This window comes from Harpia harpyja, chromosome 4 (genome assembly GCF_026419915.1).
Source record: "Harpia harpyja isolate bHarHar1 chromosome 4, bHarHar1 primary haplotype, whole genome shotgun sequence".
Lineage (NCBI taxonomy): Eukaryota > Metazoa > Chordata > Aves > Accipitriformes > Accipitridae > Harpia > Harpia harpyja.
Genome location: NC_068943.1, coordinates 84,894,317 through 84,914,318, shown reverse-complemented (window position 1 = coordinate 84,914,318; position 20,002 = coordinate 84,894,317). Strand labels below are relative to the sequence as shown.

The 20,002-nt window shown below is 41.5% G+C and overlaps 1 protein-coding gene across 1 annotated transcript; it reads left to right on the top strand.

Annotated features, from left to right (window-relative positions):
• Positions 1-7,926: 7,926 nt before the first annotated feature.
• Positions 7,927-17,112, top strand: FBXO47 (F-box protein 47). Its single transcript, XM_052785890.1, has 10 exons — positions 7,927-8,107; positions 8,529-8,699; positions 11,501-11,577; positions 12,130-12,207; positions 13,330-13,438; positions 13,908-14,084; positions 14,635-14,781; positions 15,389-15,531; positions 15,945-16,104; positions 16,811-17,112. The coding sequence occupies exons 1-10, from the start codon at positions 7,927-7,929 to the stop codon at positions 16,927-16,929; spliced, it is 1,362 nt and encodes a 453-aa protein (XP_052641850.1). The 3' UTR covers positions 16,930-17,112.
• The last annotated feature ends 2,890 nt before the right edge of the window (positions 17,113-20,002 follow it).

Sequence of the window (20,002 nt, the reverse complement as noted above, 5' to 3'; positions counted from 1 at the left end):
GAAATTCTATGTATTAGTGAAGATCCTGCCATGGTTTTCTGCAGTCCTAAGTTTCAACAGGATGCCGCTTTGGTTTGATATTGCAGTGAGGACATGGATGATGCAGCATCACAGAACTGCACTGAGGATCAGAGCGGCCAGGCCATGTATTAAACTCAGTCCTTCAGTGCGTGGAATGTATTATATAATTACCTCTTAATTTTTTCCCCTGTTTACCTATTTTTTGTTAAATTTTCCATTATCTTTTTTTTTTTCTTTTAATTCCTCCAGCTGCATCTCATCCATATTGCTGCACAGTTCCGCAAGCAAAATAACAATAAAATTGCACTTCTTATTATCAAAATTCTGATCAGCTTCTCAGCAAATCAAACCATTTCTGAGGTCTGGGCCAGGACGGTGGATGTATAGATTCCTGCCCCTTCTTAGCCCTGTGCCATTCATCAGCCCTTCCACACTCTGCTAGCAGTCCTTAAATAGAAGTGCCAGCCAAGGAGGGCATGGTGATTTTATCCCAAGAATTCATTAAGAAGGATGATAAAAACCACTGCCTTAATTCACTCCATATCCCTGCACAACGCATAGCAGAGCCTGTGCTGGATGAGTCAACAATCCCCCACTAATTGTATACTTTTATCATTTTGTAACAAGCCTTAAACTGCTTTCTTCAAGTATAAATGAAAGGCTGCATCTAAGCTCCGTAATAACATCTCAGAGTTTCAATGAAACCTCAGGAGAGAATAAACATTTGGCAAATGAGGAAAAATTTGATTTAAACAGAGCAAGTACTGAAGAAATTTAACTGCCTAAGACTGCATATGAAGTGACACAAAACTTGGAAGCCTTATGTCTTCCTCCTGCGGTTTACTATTATTATTATTATTATTATAATAGAATTATTATTATTTCCATTTTGTAATGTTTACAGAGCGCTAGATGCTGTTCTTATTAGTGCTGGTCCTAGTGGTGCAATTTTTCCAGTATTCTCTTTTGCCTCCCACATTTGCTGTTTTCTTTTAATGCCCCAGCTCAATTCAAGAAACCGCAAAAGAATGCCAGCTTTCTGCCTGTTGCTTAATAGCTTTCTAGTTATTTACTTCTGGCCCTTATGGTGGTAGGGAATATCTGAAGACATGAAGCACGCATATTCTAAAATAAAGGTAAAAAGAACACCTTAAATAAGTAATATATAAGGCCAGTTTGGGGAGGCTGAACACACTGGCTTGGCACAGACCTCCTGCCCCCAGAGACTAAAATGCAGTAAGGCTCGCGTGAGCAGGATGGAGGGGAGCGAGACACAATCCTTCCCTTGCAATACCAGATGCAATTTGTCCAGGCATGACAGACTGCAGAGCCCCTTCCCTGACCCTGGAGTCATCTGGGCTGGAGGGGGCTTCTCCAGTTCCCCACCCCAACGCACAAAAGCTTCCTCGCTTTTCTGTTAAGGAAGGTATCCTTATCTAACTGCTCTTATTTCCTATTTGCACGTAGCTCTACATTTAAATAGAGGTGCCGCTCCTATCACAGGGCTCTCCCATGATTTTCCTGAAAATCATGCATGTGATTAATGAAATAATGACTGAAAACTGTGCTGGTTTATTAGCACGAAAGATTTAGATCTTGCCTACACAGCCATTGCAGAGGAATTTAATGACATGCTTAAACACGGCTTCGGTGCATTTATGGCTACCTCCTAGCTTCCTATGGGTTTTAGATGTCTAATGTGCTTGGACTCTCTGGAAAAATCTCACCAGCAACTGTCTGCTGTTTAAAGCCTAGGTATTTGAAAAGCTGACTCCATTGCAGTCCTGCTCTTGTCACTTAAACATTGCCACCATTTCTGCCACTGACAGTAGCAGAGCACCAGAGACACAGCTGATATTTTTACCAAACTTACATAATGTTGCTCACACATTCGGTGTAGGCAGGGCAAAGATAAATTACGTTCACAAGACAAGGCCACTCGTGCATAGAATAAGCAGTTAGCACTCTAGCAGAACCATCACCATAGTTTATAACAACTCAATTGTACTTTTTTCCTTATTAGCTTTCATCCTGTCATCTCAAAACAGTTTACAAACATTGACTAGATTACAGAGCCTCAAATGAAAAAAAAACCCCGTGACTCATTCAACCAATTTAAAACAAACACAAGATAATACTTTTACCACACAAGGCAATTAAATTGCAGAACTCAGTGTCACTGTTGGCATCGTTAATTACGCCAATCATTATGTAGTTAGACGTATTTATGTAGGCCCACCACTGCATATTAAACACGGGAGCCTGGATGTAGCGTCAGACTCAGGAAACCCTTTAACCACTGTCAGGCTCTAGAAAGCAGTACCAGAAGAAAGATACTCCATATCCGCCCCATTTTATTACATTCTTTCCCCAAGCAATGGTATCTGGTAACTACTAGAAACATCGATATTGGCATAAATGAACAAGTATGGCAGTCTGAAATTCCTTATGCTGGCATTCCTGGAATGCAACTCTTGTGGTGGAATACAGAGGTGCAAACCAGCAAAACGACAATGGGGATGAGAATGATACCTTGCTCTGTGCAACAGAATTGCTGAAGGATTTACAGAAGCAGAATGCAATTGCATGAAGAGATATTCAGCCAGGAGCTGCTAGCTATCTCCCAGATGGAAAAAGAAACAGGGACAATGGAAGTCTTTAGGCTCTACCTAGCTGGTGCTGCTCAACTGTATAGTCAGACTACACAGAAACGCCTTGGAGGCACATTATTTTTTGCACACTTGTCTAATTTACCTTTTCAGCAAAACTACTGCAATCATGGTTACAGTGTCATGGCATTCCCACTCTCATTGTCATCAATTTAAGCAGCAGTTACCAGATGATGCCGTACAGTTATATTTGGCGTTGATTTTTGTTTTGTTTCTATTTCATGTTCACTAAGGAAAGTTCTTCCTTCAATAAAGTTCCAAAAAAAACCAAACCAAAACAAACAACTGTCTTTGGGGAAGAGTAACCTACTGGGGAAAAGTCCTTTAAACCAGCTGCAGCCCTCTGCTGCCATCGTATGGGAACTGCCTTCGGAGCAGCAAGAAAACCTCTCCCGAGAGGTTCAGTTACTATCCCCAAGAGAACTAGTTATTTATAGTCAGCTACTTCGGAAGCAGAATTTGTAAAAAGAAATAGTTATTTTAAAAACCAGTTTGTTAGCAAATACAAACTGTTTAGTGCTCTAACAAAGAATGGCAGCTTGCCATAGGTTTCCCGAGATCACAGCACCACGGAACAATATTATTTTACAGTATAATGCAATAGTGTGTAACGGCTGCACGGGAATTTGTAACTACTTGTTGTAGCACAGCCTCCTCTAACAGTGTTTGCAGCTGGTATTGTGCCACGTTTTTGTTTTACAATGCTACAGCTTTGCTCCAAGACATATGTTATGGCACGCTGACTTAGTGTTGTGACACCTTTCCGCTGCAGTATAACTAATGTTTACGCAGGCTTCACAGTCCTGCGTAAGCTTGTCCCGCAGCATCGCGTTCCCAGAGCCGTGCAGAGCTGCGCAGCGAACTTCTGCTCCGACGTTAGCAAACGCCGGCACCGTTGCTTGGGGTCACGTTTTTCCTCAGCAGACTGAAGATGGGGTTTGGCGGGCCTGGTCTCAGGAATAACTTTGCAGGACGCGGGGGCCGTGCTACAACGCAGGCCGATGACGCAACTGCGACTTGCTCACGGCAGCAACCTGCAGAGAGGACCTACAGCTCCACAGGTGACCCGATGCTCTCCACCCAGAGCGATGCTCCTCGTGGTACCCCCACGCCTGGACGTACGCGCGCAGGCCCCGCCGCACCTCACGCTCCTACGCCAGCCACCCGCCCCTCGGCGAGGCATGGCAACCCCGGCCCGAGGACACCAAACTGCCTCGGGAGCCCAGCTCGCCCCGTCAGGAGGCGGCTGGGGCCGGCTGCCGGCTCCCCCCCCCGGTTCACCGCGGTGCCATGGCCCCGCAGCCGCCTCCCGCTGAAATGGAGGCCCGAGGGCCGTCGGTGTTAATTATTCATGAGGGGGCGGGGCCACGCCGCGCTCGTGACGGGGGGGCGCTTTCCGCGCCGGTGGACGTTACGGGGAGGGGCGGGGGGGGTGATTAAATATTCAAAAGGAGGGCGGGGACAAAAGGGCGGGAAAGCCGTGCGCGAGGCCCGCCCTTCCCGCTGCCCCGCGCTGAAAGGGTCAGCGGGCGAAAAGGCGGGAAAATAATTATTACAAACAAATTAGCACAAAACTCACGGAGGGGGGGCGGAATTATTAATAATACTAATAAAACACTACCGGAATAAAACACTCCTGTTGCCTGTAGTAATTTCTTCCCTGCCAACACGTACGTGACCGCCATCAGCCCCCATGACAACCACCGCCGGAACTGTTTTTTTTCCGTGTTTGCAAACATTCCTGCTCTTGAGTAAAATACACAAACACAGGTGTGCCTGCCTGTGTGCACCTGTCTACATTACCATGCCCAGGCCCCCCTTTTAACCCCAGTAAGTAGTGACGTTTGACTGAAATCATGCTTTAAAAAAATAAATTTCAAATAATAACAATTTTTAAAATGTATTTTTCTCCCCTCCCCAGGGATATGGGGTATGGTTCTCACCAGAGGCAGAGGGGGGTGCTCACCCCACACACCCCCCATTCCTCTGCTGCTCCCCTCAGAGGCAGCCTGGCAGGCACCCCGGCCGGGGATTGTTTGTAGGGAGGGAATTTCTCTGAGGTAAAACAGAGCTCATAAAGTGTTGCCCGTAAGTAGGCATCGACCGCGAGACCTTCTCTATTACCTGTGTGTAGGTTTGGGGGCACAGGTCCCCATTTTCAGCCCCCTAGCCCCAATTTTGGCGGGCTGCAGGGGAGAGGGGCTGCGGAGGGTGGAGGAGAACACGGCCTAGCTGGTTGTTTGGCCTAAAGGTCTGTCACAGCCTGGCTAAATCCGACCCAAAAGCACAGGTAAAAGGCCAAATATAACCCACTCCCTCAAATACTGCAGTCTGACAAGCAAACCCAGCCTGGGCTGAGGAAAAAAAAGCAGGTGCTGGCGTTTCCCCTCTGACTGGACCCTGAAGGGACGAGCCTGAACCAGCCCTTCCTCACAACAAAAAAATCCCTGTCGCCATCAGCAGTGGGATCAGGATTCCCTGAGATTTGCTTTCTACTCATGGTTATTCACCGATTTAGATGCTTACGGGACCGGTTTGCGCAACCAATCTGATGTAGAACCTTTAGCATAAATAAAAATATGGGTTTTGTAAACTGTCGGTGTGGGCCAGGGGGTAACGAGTACTAATAACTCCATGGCTACGCTTGGTGCTCTAAGGTTTGTCATCCCTCACTTGAACTTGTACGTTTTTATTTGCGCTGACAAGAAAAAAGAGAGAATTGTGGCGGGGGGGGGGGGGGGAACCTGACAAGTTAATATTTGAAGCAGTTCATTTTATGCTCTTTGTGAAGAGGCAGGGAAACGGAAATGTTCCAAACCAATCTCCAAAGTAAACAACCTTTTGCAATAAACGTTTGCCAAATGCTAACGCAGGGCTCCGAGAAATATCAGGACAAAAGTGCAACCATTAGCAGGAGTTTAGCGACTGCTTAAGGAAAAGAAACATTCTAGACCGGGTTGAAACTTGATGTTTTCTGCCTTGTAAACAAATTAGCTTATAGCACCAAATAAGATGACCCTTCTTGGCTAATATTATGAGTTTGGCTTGTTAAATATTTAACATTTACCTTTCAATTTTCCAGTCTGGATTAAGCAGTTCTCTAAACAAGTGGTATCCCAGCAGCAGATGGAGATGCACAGACCATTGCCCTGCTCTGGCTGAACTCCCTAAGAAATAAAAAACATGTGAAGTCAAAGGGGAAGGAAATGGGAGCATTCAGTAAAGTCTCTAAGCTTTGGCTTTGAAACTGGCTGCTTGTACACATTTTTATTTACATTAATTTTATCTAGTTCTGCTCTAAATTAAAATAGTGGTAGTCAATTCGACTTCAATCAGATTGAACAGAAACAGACTGAAATTGGCTGAGTACTTCTGAAAACCTCTCCTGTGGCCAAGTATTTTTTTCTTCCATATAACACAATTGCAGACCCAAGGTAAGATTTCCAAAAAAACACTTAAAGATGCCATAAATCCTTACAGTACTGTCCTGCTAAAGACAGTAAGAGGAGCAGGGGAGGAAAAGAAAGTATCATAGCATTGCAACTTTATTTCTAAGGTATGAAGCAGAAATATGTATCAGATTTAGCATGTCTTGAACAAAGTTTAGTGGTGCCCTGTTTATAAACAGGAGTGGAGCTGCTTTCTATATTGTACACAAGGAATTTACATTGTCTTGAATCCACAGTTGTGTGTATAAAATTTCCACTGACTTCAGACTTTGCTTTCTTTGCTTCTAGAAGATAAACATTTTTTCATATAACCATATGTTTATTTATAGGTGGTTTCTTGATTGTTCTTAAAGGTGTTACATCAATTTTCTGTCTCTTGCCTGAGCAGTGTAAAAGCCTAATGACACTAATTTTAGCAGCAGTTACATTGCTCATGAGCCTTGTGAAAGTTTAAACTATAAGCTTCTTTAGCTAGCTAGAATTATACCATACCTAAATTAAAAATGCTTCCAGTGAAGTATAACTTCCATAAATGTACAATGCAAACTCTATCCAGCACACAGCACAAGTCAGCCAAACCCATTTGTAACACTGTTAATGAAATGCCCCATATTCTTTCAGTTGTCAGTACAAACAGTGCGTCCATTGTGGATGTGGTAATTCTGCTCAGTGGCATATTAGAGAGGTCTGGCTTGCGTGCTTTCGTAATAAATATGAAGGATGTTTGGAACTTGTTTTCTGTAATTTTTGTAAATTTTTAATCTTTGAAACAATGAGTTCTATTCTCTGAGTGTATTTCCCACTGATGGTAACTGGGATGTTGCACTGCAGCTTGGATGGGTTCCAGTTATATTACTACCAGTGCTGCCAGCTCTTGTAATTATACTGCAGCACTCATTCTCCTTGGCAATTTCCCTGAAGCCTCAGCTGCTGGAATCAAGAAATAATGTGAAAAATCTCAGCTGAAAAAAAAAAATTTTAAGAGGTAGTGAGTCACTAACTGTCATTGTTGCCCGACAATGTGAAGTATACCTATTCTAGAGACTCAGAAACCAGAAGGCAAATCAAAACATATTTATTGATCTTTTAAAGCTCATTACTTCTCAGACCCTCATGATTTTGGGAAAGCCTGGGTCACTGAATTTTTTTCACATAGTAATACTGTATCATTTATTTTTATACCACACATATAGTCATTATATAAAATTAAGCCATGTATCAACTTAAATGCTGCAGGGGAAAATGGTTTGACGCATCACTTTGTTACTTTTAATCTTTTTTTTTGGTCATACACACGCATGCGTATAAGTAGTTATCACTCTAAAACAATCAAGTAACGTGACAACCATTTCAATAACATCCCTATAACTTTTTCATACTCTGTTGAATAATTAGTGTAACAAGGTAAAAGAATGTTGTTAATTACTGTAGCTTGTACCATCGCATATACTTCCTCAAGAGTTTCCTTTTAGAACTATTTTCCTAACTTTCTGATGTCCCACTCATGTGGTGTCCCCCAGTGCTTTTATCTTTTCCTCCTCTAAGGTCAGCTGAATACTCCATTCTCTGAGACATGGAATAGAAAATTATTTAGTAAATTGCATGTCATTGCACTAAATTCAAACAAAAATTTATCCTACGCGTATGACAAGATTTTCACACTCCAGCACTGTGTCTACAATGAAGTGATTTCCTCTTAGCCTAGTTTTGGGTATAGTATTTTCCTCCACTGAAAATAAGATTTTCATATTTTCTCCCCAGGTTAAATTTATGGGACTAACAGAACAATGACATCCACTCCAGGGACGAGCTACACCTCGATTCCAAACCAGAAATACAGATGCCGTAACCGTCGCTCCAGACAGCGCTGCAACACCTTGGACACAGATTCCCAATCTCTGTCAACACTTGGGTATTTTCAAACCCTTCCATTAGAGATCTTTCAAATGGTATTGAATTATCTTTCAGGTGAGAATCTGATAAGAAAGGTATTACTTCCGATATATGAAAATTACCACAAAAGTTTTCCATTTAGAAAAAAAACATTATTTAAAATGTTTTAGCTTTTAGCTAGTTGAAATAATTTATGTGACTTATTCTCTGAATTTTCAGCTTTTATGTATGAAGAACCAAATGACCAAAATTTAAATGATAATTACAAACTATTTGAAGTGGTTTCTGCCTATTATGTGTGAAAAGTATTCCTTAGATCTCTTAATTTCTAATTACTACAGTTTGTTGGCAAAGGAGATAAACGGTAATTAAATTTTGTTTTATTTGTAAATCTTATTTCTTGGCCTATTTTTGAAGTAAGATAAAGTTATTGACTAGTGATCAGCATTTTTCTTGCAGTAAAGATTTACAAGTATACTGGGTTTTGCTTTTTCAGTGAAGGATATCAGCATGCTGAGCATGGTGTCGAAAACCATCAGCAACCGCCTTGTTAATTACATCTCAACCCCATCAGGAAACCGAAGGCTCTTATTGCAAGACTTTCATAACCTTGAGCTACCTGGCAAGAGAGAAGGATCCTATATTTTAGAGCACTACAAATCTCTAGGTGATCCTTTAATGCAAATGGTAACAATTAGAGGAGAACCAAGCTCAGTTAAAAGGTTTCTTCTGTTATATGCATCGATCGGTAAAATGCTGAGGGTATGGCCCAAATCATTTGTGCAGCTCCCTCGGAAAGTGAAGTTCCTCCCCATGCCAAATAGCCCACTCAAATACCATTAACTGGCGGGGGAGGTGGGAGGAGTTACCCGAAATGATTCCAAAACCTCATAGTTATGGAAAAAATAATGTATGTTCTGCCTCCTCTATGTTTATTTTTTCCTATTAAATGGCAAGCAGAGGCTGGGCAGAGGATCAGTTCTCAGTAGTAGGTGTTTCCAAATTTAGTTTGTTTGGACACCACCACTGGAAACTGCAGCAGAAACCAAGACACCCAGGCCCCACACTAGCTGAAGGAATTTGGCTGTTCAGACTGCCTTCATGTATCACTTTGGAGTAGCTCACATTCCTCAGTCTGGGAAATGTAGCCGCAGTGCTTAAACCCAGCCTAATTCTAAAGTGACCAACAACAGTTGCCATCAGAAAGACTGCTCCATAGTCTACTTGAGATGTATTGCAGATCACATTCCACTTCTTAGAAAAGAAGTAGGCTTGTCACAAAAATGTTATCACAGCTGTCAGTGACTAGCATTCTCCTTGGCAGCTTTGTGACCGAGATGGGCACGAAGAACACCTCTTCCTCTCGCTCTTAGCTTAAGGGCAATGTGAAAATGCCTGCACTTTTTGCTGTCATGGTATACTGTATGCTAACCAAACCTTTTCTGGGTGAAAAGATTCACTTGTTCTTTCTTTCAGCTGCTCAGACCACTTTTAGCATAGTGTAATAGAAATCTAGATCAAAATAACATGGGTTCAGTGGTAATGAGGAGTGCTGTACAGCCTCAAATTCAAAATTGTTTGCTTTTTAACTTTTCTGCTAATTTTTAAAACACATTGATTCTAATTCATTCTAAAGTGTTCTCTCAGAAAAGCAAATTAAATTAAAACATAATTTGATCCACATCTATTTACTATTACCCATCTGATAAAAAAAAAAAGCATTGTTTATTTGACAGAGAAATAAAATGAAGTCATGGTTAGATGCAGAATTATAAGTATGGTTTGAACTTAAGACATTACATAAAGACATACACAAGGTAAAGGAACACTGTTAAAGCCATTTAGACCAAAGATCTCCTATTGTAAGCAATCCGTGTAGGTTGTGAGGTACCTTAAAAGAATTGTAGCATTTTATTTTTAAAATGAAGCCTGAAACCCTACAATTCTTAAAAAAAAAAAAAAAAATTAATTTGGGCTTTGTAGTAACGACATACAAAATGGCAACTTGTTATTTATAGGTAGGTGTGAACCCATCGCTATAGTAGGCCTAGTAGTAAAAACATGACATATTCAAAATATGAAGATCATTGGCAATATCTGTGTCGTCAGTGGAAGGCTCAAGAGAACATTTTTGTTAAGAGGTCAGTTGCAAAATCAATATTTACTTTACAGCAGGAAAGACTGGACTCAATGGGAAAAATTCATTCCTGTTCAGAGAGCCTGAACAGGGTCTACATATTACATAAATCTCACTTAAACTCAGAGGGGTCTGGCTCCACTCAAGTCCATGGTAAAATCTTCCAGTACTTGTAATGGCACAGAATTTCGGTCATTGTTTAAAATGGACTCAAGCTATAAATGGTCGTGGCACTGTCCTTCCGCACAGGGGGGATTTTGCCGTACAAAACCAGGAGCAGTACTTTTTGCTCAACCCTTTTTACTCAACATAATTTTTCCCCACACTGATGGCTGTATTCTGATTTGCAGCTACACAGTCTGAACAGTTTCAACAATTCTTCAGGGAGTTCTCTCCAAAGTCTAACCTAGTCAAAAGAAAATTGACTTGACTGAGCTTTGGACCATGTCCAAGGTTGATGAATAAATTATGTCTGTCACGTAGGAATGCTAACACACTTCTAAATATGGAAAGAGTCAATTTAGAACTACAGTAAATGCATGAAGTTATGTATTTTTACGGAGACTGACAAATCAGGAAAAAAAGGTTCCTTTTTTTTTTCTCCAGAAAAGTACATACTTTTCTGTGGATTTCTTGACTAATTAACAAACGAGATATATATTTTATTCTGGTACATGTTTTTGAAGACCAAGTTGTTAACCCATTTTCTATCAGTAGTGGAGAAAAAAAGTGCTGCTTAACAAACAGCTGTTCCACACTATAATGAACTCCAGACTTTGACATCCTAAACACATACCATTTCAGTCCTGTATAGGAAAATAATTTTACCTCTTAGCTATGTTTTACATTAACGCAGTTTAGAATATTTTCTTTTTAGAGCATGCGGCTATCTTGAAAAAATTTTGGAAGCTCGGCTTTCCATGATGTAAGGGGAAAACCAGTGTTCCCCAGGGTGCAGTTAAAAGAGGTGCAACAAGTAACATTTATTTCCAGTATTTTTAACAGCTGTAATTCTAAAACCAATATAGTAATGTTAATAGGGCTCCAACTGTGACTAACAGGGACTTTAAAACAACACAATAAACAAGTAATGGCATAGGAAGCCTACATACTGCCTGACAACATTTCTTTAGTAAAAGATGTCCCTGCTACAAAAGCATACACCCCTTCTCCAAAGCACAGACTACTACTCGCTGCTCTCTCCACCTTGCAGCAGCAGCCGTTTTTCACTGGTGTGTGCATGCATATGATGTGAATGCTTAAGCTAATTCAGTAATGTATGTGCCATGTACGTACACTCATAGTCATGTATGTATTCGTTTTGTTCACAGGATTGTTGCTTAAAAGATGCACACTTCTATTGCCTACAAAAGATAGGCTAAAGTATATACACAAGATTCTCTCAGAAGTAAGTTCCTGTTCCTTTCACTAGTGTTTCGAATTGTCCCTTGCACTTACAATACCATTTCTATAAGGCAATTTCTAGTTGAATTATGCCTTTTATTGTCCCTTTGCTGGAGTTTATTACTACTGTGTAATTTATTGATTTGAAATCGGTTTCTTTTTAATAACAATAGAAAAGCCTAAGCCAGCATATTGAACACAAGGCTGTCCTACTGAGATTTCATATTCCAAGATCAGTGGTTTTCAACTTTTCTTGTTTGTGGACCACTAGAAATTTTGCAGTGGAAGAGCACAGCTCTTAATAGAAATTTTACTCTCCTGAAAACAGGGTTGCTCTTCTTGGAGACCTTTTGCACACCCACTTGACCACAGTTTGGAACTTAATGCTAAGCTATAACATTGGTACTATAACTTGTTTCCTTGTACAGTAAGGGAAGGGAATTCTTCTGAATCTCTCTAATCAGTATGGATGTACACAAGTAGTACAGAGAATTTTCAATCACAGGAATTAGTTTATGGTCAGTTAAGATAAATTACTAGTGTTTTGCACTTGCAGGTTTCCTGTTTTAAACTTAATGGTTGTCCAAGTCCTTTGCATTGTTTAGGATTACAGTGCTATGGGGTATTTTTACAGGTACAGTATCTTTATGGAGAGAAGGCAAGTATCACAAATATAAAAGAAAATTAAGGTAGTTTTCTAAATTAATCTCTGTTTTTGCAAGATATTTAGAAGTATAAGATAGTTTTGAGCCTTGGGGTGTAGGGGGGAAGGTATTTATTCACACAGTTCTCTGAATTTCCTTTCTGGTTGTTAAAGTTACTGATTTGACTCTTGAGAATTCCTTGGTCTGGATTTCACTACCAACCAGCCTGGATTTTGATTAGCGATTTATTTTCTAAGAAGACATGGGAGAAGGGGAGCATTTTATTACACAGCTTCGAATTCACAAACCAAGAGCAGAGGTGGTTTAGTTTAAAACTAAATGGCTATACACATCATATGCCAGAATATTTTTGTTAGCTTGTGGTAGCTTAAAATTAATTAAAAAAAAAAAAATCAGTGTCAAATGAATTAGTTCAGCAATCCACTGTTTATTTACTGTAATGACTACTGTGATTGCAAATATGCAGTAAAACACTAAGGGTAGGACCTTTTTAACACTACTTGAGATGTTTGATTGTGAAGTGTTAGAATTGCCATAATGGAGGCTTTACTGGAGAGTAACTTTGATTAGAAAAATACAGAAACAAATTCTCTCTTAGAAGAACAGGCATTTTGAGCACATTTTAAATGCATTTAAGTCTTAGAAACTTGTGCATACAGGTGTTGTATACATATGCAGCATTAAAGTATTTGATAATACAAAAAATGTGATTATCTTTCTGTGATTAAGAGTTACAGGTAATTATTTGAGCTGGGACAATTGTCTTTGTAGCAAATACCTTTGTGTACTTTCCTGCATAAGGTACAAAAATAAGATCTTGGCCCTGAATGTGGAGCATCATTAGCAGCTTTTGATTCTGGGCTGCATTAAGCTTAAGTACAACCTCTGCCATAATGTATAGATAATGGTTTCCCTACACTCATCAGGGAGATGCTGTGCAGGCACCACACTCCAGGTATGACACCTTCCCTCTCTGTTTTTCTGATAAATTGCAGGACAGATTATATTTATCTAATATGAGAAATGGCACTGTGATCTAAATCTATGGCTCAATCTGTTCATTTTTATCCCCTTTCTTTTGTAATCTTCAGATCCTAACAGCAGGCTGGGATGAACTAGAGTGTCACCGAGTTTTTAACTTCCTTTGTGAGCTGAGCAATTTACCCCGTAAAGTACAGACAGTTGTCAGCAGCAAACCGGGTAATCATCAAAGCAGACAAAAGTCCTACAAAATCAAAATGTGCTATCATGGAGAAGTCAGAAAATGGATCTTGATTACTGCAAACAAAATGTGTCTAGAATTGAGAATGTTTTAGCTCAGCTAAGCCTTGTAGCACCAATCCTTTCCTGACTCTCATGTACGTTCTGTTACCTCCAATATTATGCAGAAAGTGGGCATTCTAAAGCAAATACTTGACCTTTATATAGATGAATACAGCTATTTTTTCTTCGCCATAGATTCTATGGCCTGAATTAGTGCAACATATCCAAAAGAGCCAGACTCGGGAAGTAACAGCTGAGAATTTAATTAAATCCCCCTAGATGTTCTTGGGCAGCTTTAAGAAATCCTTCTTTCTCTTCCTATTTAAAAAAAAAAAAAAAAAAAAGGCGATCATCTGTATTGCGTGAGGCTTGATGGATTTATAATATCTACATTCTTTTACCCCAGGAAGTGCCCGAAAGTTAGAGCTGCGGATAAGGTTATACTGTCGTAGCGTCTTGTTGAACCACTGGATTCATCGAAGTGATTCTGCATTTTGGTTGACTCGTATTTTAAAGCCATGGCCCATGGTCAATCAAGCTCGCCTGCTGTATATCATCTTTGGGCCAGTGTCCTCTCTTGATGGCGAGTAGTCTGGGGGGTTAATTTTCAAAGTTTGTTCCCTGAGAATGAGATTTCCTTGCAGGATGCAGCATTTCTGAAAGCTGAGCTTTATACAAATAAAATGTAATCATATTGCCTAGAAAAAAAAAATCATTCTGCTTAACCAGACCTCACTAACACATATATCCATATCCATATATATGACAAGGTTACTATTCAAATGAAGAAATTGCACCTCTGTTCCTCTATTCTCCCCTGCTTAGGGTAGACTTAGCTTCAATGCACCTCAAAGCAGCATGTGTTTCCCTGAAGAAAAGCATGCTCTCTCCCTTAATTATTAGACCCGGGTTTCTTTAAATCACCCTTTGATTCATGCTGCAACTACCACTGTCCCTACTAAAATAACAGATAGACAAAAAAAAAAAAATCTCACTGTCACAAAGACTCGGTTGTGTTACCTGAATTCCCCTCCTCTGACTTTGCTGTAAGGGCCAGTTTAGCACCTTCCTTGTTTAAAAAAAAAAAAATTACTTTGTCACTTAATAGCAGTTGTGATTAATATATTGCTCAGGACATGTGGTTTGGCAGAAAATGATAGAAGGACCAACAGATGAGACCAGTCTGAAAGGTCTAGCAGATGCAATTAAACTGCTGTATGATACAGAAGCTAGAGAATGGACAGCAGATGATGTTATCAGTCTTGTGGATGAGCTGTCAGGTGTGTTTTTGCCTTTATCATTAATCCGTAGGATTATATGCTCATGTCCTCCAAATTTGGTAATAAGTGTGTTTCAGACACACAGGTGCCTTGGGAAACTGACTGCAATATTCCTCGCAGGAGCTGTGGCGTAACTGGAAAAGTCATTACACTTGGAAGCCTGGCAGTAGCTGAGGATGAGAGAAACCCAGCACTGCTTACAAATTCAAGCTGTCTTTCCCCATTGTGAAATATTTTAAGAATCCATGCAGACCTTTAAAATTCAAGTCTTGTCTAGCCATTATTAAGGAAACGTTGTCCAAGCTGCGTAAGCTGAAAACACAGTGTTTGCTCAGGCCAAAATTCTACTGAACAATGTTAATGGCTACACTGAAAGTTAGTTTTGGGTGAGATTATATCACAGAAGCTATCGTGAAGAGCTCTAACTGTACTGCCAGTAAGAATTGCTTATATGACTTCATTGCTGCAATTGTATTCCAGAGGGTATCCCCTCACAAATTCTGGTTAGCTATCAAAGCCAACAGTTCATAAATTCAAGAATAGTTATTGTTGCACTCCTTTCTTTTTGTTCAAAGATCACTAAAATACTCTCTATTTTATTACAAAGTTGTTCCCCGGGAGTGGCTCATGGAGAACAATGCTCGCTTTCTGATTCTGAGTGGAAACAACATTTGCTTCACTTTCATGGCCAGTAAAGCTGTGAATGGGAGAGCTGTCGAGTTAGCCAGATTCACAGTCTTCCTGGCTTTGGTGAGTACTACTGAACAGAGCAGGCTCGGGCCTTTCATCTCTTTACCCCCAGATTTGCTTTCTCAGACTTGAAAGCTGTTTCCCCATCTACTCCTGCAAACCAGGAGTAAGTCCAGCCAGAGGCATGGTACTCTTCCACCCTCTGGTCCCTGTCCAGCACATCTCTGCAAGCAAGCAAGCCTGTCCTTGAGGAGAAGTACCACTAGCAAAAGGTTGAGAAGTTCCTCTCTTAGCAAGACAACAACAAGAACAACCTCTATGTCCTTGTAACAAACCCTAATTTTCCAGGCCATGGCTGCAACCGATTCAGTCATTCATTAGAATCAATAGTTAATTCTAAGATTTAATCTTGCCTTTTATAGCATTGTACTCATCATAAAAGGTGTGTTTCTAATATTTCCTGTGTATGTCAGGTCTGTGAGAAGGACCTGTACTGCATGGACTGGGCAGTAAAAATGATGCAGAAGGTCTGCAAAGTTTTCAGCACTCCAGGGGAGAGAAACAACTTTCTGCAGTGTGTGGAGAATGCCTTCGCTCACATGATCATGGACATGCTACAGGCAGTACTGTCCGGTAAGCCCGTGGCTCGGTGAGCCAGGACGAGCTCTTGAATCAGGAGCTAGCACTGACCGAGGCATTCAGCAACACAGCATGGCATCGCAGCCTGTCCTCCTTCCCTCCCTCACCAGGCAGAACAATACTGGAGTGCCTGAAGTTTTTTGATAACATAAAATAAACAATCAAGTGTCATAATTGGGAGAGACATTTATTTTAACTCGTCTCTCTTGTCCAAGAGATTCCTAGTGCCATGGATGGTGAAACCAATGGTCTTTTAAAATAGGTCCCACCAGAGCATTGGGCCTGAGGTCCTTTTGGGCTGTGTCTAAGCACAGGCTCTGAGCAGCTGCCAGCCAGCCTGTTCAACTCAACAAGCTGCAGTTGCTCCCTGTCCACAGCTTGTCAGCCTTGATAAGGCCTTGAGACTGATTATGATGGCAAGCTGTAAAGATGAACGGCCTGCTCAGTTCGGACAGATTTTTGTCTTAATGCACAATTGTTCTTGTCCATCTCTGGACAAGCTGGCAAAGGAATTTTGGAGAGAGTCTCCTGTGTTATTTCACAGCTGTCCTGCCATCAGGTGCAGTAGCTGATGCCTCATAAATCTAAGTGGAGGCTGCTGATTCAGCCTCTGCTGAAAAACTGAATGAGTAAGATTTATCTTCAAAGAAGTCATTTAGTTTCACTAATCATTTTAAAATGCTTTTCTTTGGCCTGGTAGGGGATCGTGATGAAGAGGACAGCAGCTTTTTGAATTTGTTTCACCTCGTAAATGCACAAGCGAACTTCCATAAAGAAATCCTGTACCTGACCATGAGAAGCAACAGCAACACCATTTGATGCTCTGAATTTTACCAACTCTTGCTCTACTCCTGCTGGATTTTTTCTTTTTTTTTTTTTTTTAAAAAACATTTGCAAAGCAGCGTCCAATTATTTCTTAAATTTCCATTCCAGTAAGAGCTGGAGTGGCAGCAGGAGAAGCTAGTGACATACATGTCAGACCAGCTGAATGAGCTCATGGAACGACTGGGGACCGCTAAGCATTTGCAGTGGAGTTCTGTGCGTTTTGCTCCTCTCAGGCTGCGTTAAGACACACTGAGGAAGCAGGCTGGGGGCCTCCGTTTGGGAACATGAACCGCATTCTTTTCCCACTGTGTATGTTTGCATACACAATAAAAATGACATGGTTTTCATATTTGATGTGCATACACAAATTGGAGAATGTTATCTTAGTTCAGAACCAAAAACATTTTGATCTTTTAATTTTGTTTTCTCTTGGGAATCGGAGGAGAAAGAGACAGACATAATTAGAGAAGCATAGCTACATTTTTCCAGTTTGCCAGGGTCTCTCTCACTAACTCTGACAGTCTGTGACAGAAGTGCTCCATAGATTGCACATTCAGTTTTAGCAGAAAGAGGTGATTCCTGAAAGCAATTTAACCGCTTTGATCAAGCGAGGCAATTTTATCCCCTCAAACTACAGGTGCCTTTTAACCATAAAGCAGAAGAAACTCCAAATCCCTCTCCCTGCCTAGTGTAAAAACTGAACTGTTAAAGTGTATTTGCCTTCATAGGACTTAGCTAAGTTGAAGACACACATTAAATGCACATAGGCTAAGATCACTGTTTCATTAAAGTATATGAATGTTTGCTACTTATAAAAGGTTTTGATTTTCTGCTATATTGCCTTCAAAACAAAAATATGTAACACATAATAAAAAGCACTTACTTTACTGTGCGTTGTTTACAACACGGCTGTTTTCTTCATATTATTAAATAGCCGCCTTCTCCAACTGAATCCCTTGCCAAATGTTTTAGTGGTCCTTCAGGACCAGACTTTAGCTGCAGGGCCCCATGTTTAGCTTCGAAAGCCAGTCTTCAACTGCTGGAAACAGCTAAAGTGGTACCAATTTATCTCAGCTGCCCCCACTTGATTTCATCAGTAATGAGCTGACAACAGCTCTGTGATGACTTGCTTGGAAGTTTGCATGTTAAAAAAATCTTGCAACATTTGTTGAATATACAATTACAGACAGGATTAAGGAGTGGATATGGGATATAAATTTGCTGAGGATCTTTGCAGCGTGCCGGTAGATGGCAGAGGTGAAACCTTCCCTGAGAGGAGTGTCTGCTAGCAATTGCTTCTAACATCCCTTTTTTTCTCACTGTTTGAAGGTTATATTTAAGAGCACACTGCAATACTACAACTGTGCTGCAACTACGTATTATTTCTGAAGTAAGCAAAATGCAATGCTCTCTGTCTGGTATCTAGTCAGTAAACTGAATGCCTCCAAACTGATCACTAATGAACTCAAAATACAAGCAGGAAACAGACTTGCAGCGCGTACAGTGACAGGGCAATGCAGCCAAGAAGCTGCCGAGGCGGAATGCTACAGCCCGGATCGTTAGCTGTCCCTCCCTTTATACGCAGGGATCGCTACCAATAAATAATCTCAATAGATGAAATCCAGAATTATGGAGTGGACTCTTGAACCACCCCGTCTTCTCGCTCCATTGTATTTCTGGTGTGTAACGCTGCGTCGCCGTGCTGCAACACAAAGCGCCACAGGGCTGGCGGAGCTTCTCTGCCAGTGCCTGTCTCATCTCCCGGGACCGAGGACACAGCGGCAATAAATTACAGCCCATCACAAGGGATGCCATTATGCGAGCGCAGCGATACAGGAAAAGTAAGTTCTTTGATTCACTGGCAGCAGCCAACAAAGATGAAATGTCAGCTCTGCCAGCACTAGCTCGCTCTCGCAGCAGATCCTCCAGGAATGCAAGTTTTATGTGGCTGCCAGTTGTGAAATATTGATGGCATTATTAATTATTATTAACCGCTCTCTTACATACACAATAGCTCAGCAAGTGCTTGGCATTAGTTTTTGCAGCGTTCAGACGTACGCCAGCATTTCCACCAGATGAGGACCTTCCTCCCCAAAGGATCAAAGCTCAAACCCACCGAAGCGGTGCTTCCCAAACCAGTTTTGTTTGAACTGGAAAATGACACCAGCCTTGCAGCCTCCTTTTCCAATATCACCCTCTGATCGGCTGTCGTAATTAAACACCACTGGGCTAATGGTGTCCAGGTGGGGAGCCCCCGGCAGCACCATGTGCCAGAGGAGCTGGGACAGTGATACTTGAGAAAATGGTGGTTTTTTTTCTGCTGCCAAATTTTAACTGCTGCTGTGGGCAGTCGGTAGAACCCTCCCAGGATGAGAAGCAAAATTCCCCTTGTGCCAGTGTAGCCCTTTTCAGAGCAGGACTGCACCCTGACTGCAATCTGAGCTGCAGAGCACCATATCCCCTCTGCTAAAGAGCTGTCCCTGTCCGCTGTGGCCGTTTGTCTGTCTGCAAACACCTCTCCTGCCTGGCAGTTTCAATCCCTTTGCAGTCCCCAGCTTTTGGGCTGGGTCGCTTCACCTTCCAGCGTGGAGCTGGCTGATTTCGGGCATGGAGGAAAGGATTGTTACGCATAGCTGGTGGGTTTGTAAGGCCTTCCGAGGGGAGAGGAGCGTTCAGAGTAAGAGAAAATTATTGTTCCTGGTTTCACACTCAGCTGACTTTCCATTCCATGCATTCCTTGTTACTTACTCTCTCTTAATCACTGCAGATGTTGACATCAGATACAGATTCACGAAGCGGAGGTTATTGAGAACATGACTTATGCTTGAAGACATTCCTCCCAGAATATTTCAAGCTTCTGATTTTCGACTATATTTGGTGGTGGAGCGAGGAGAAGCCTTTCCGCATCTCCAGGGCTCAGCGGTGAAGGACCACCCCGGGGGAGCTCGGGCTGAGGCTGGTGCACTGAGAACACGCTTGGGAGCAAAGTCACAAACTTTGCGTTTCTCTCAGGAGTTTTACTAACAGGAAATTACAGTGTCAAGTATTCGGCTGGCAATGCTAACTG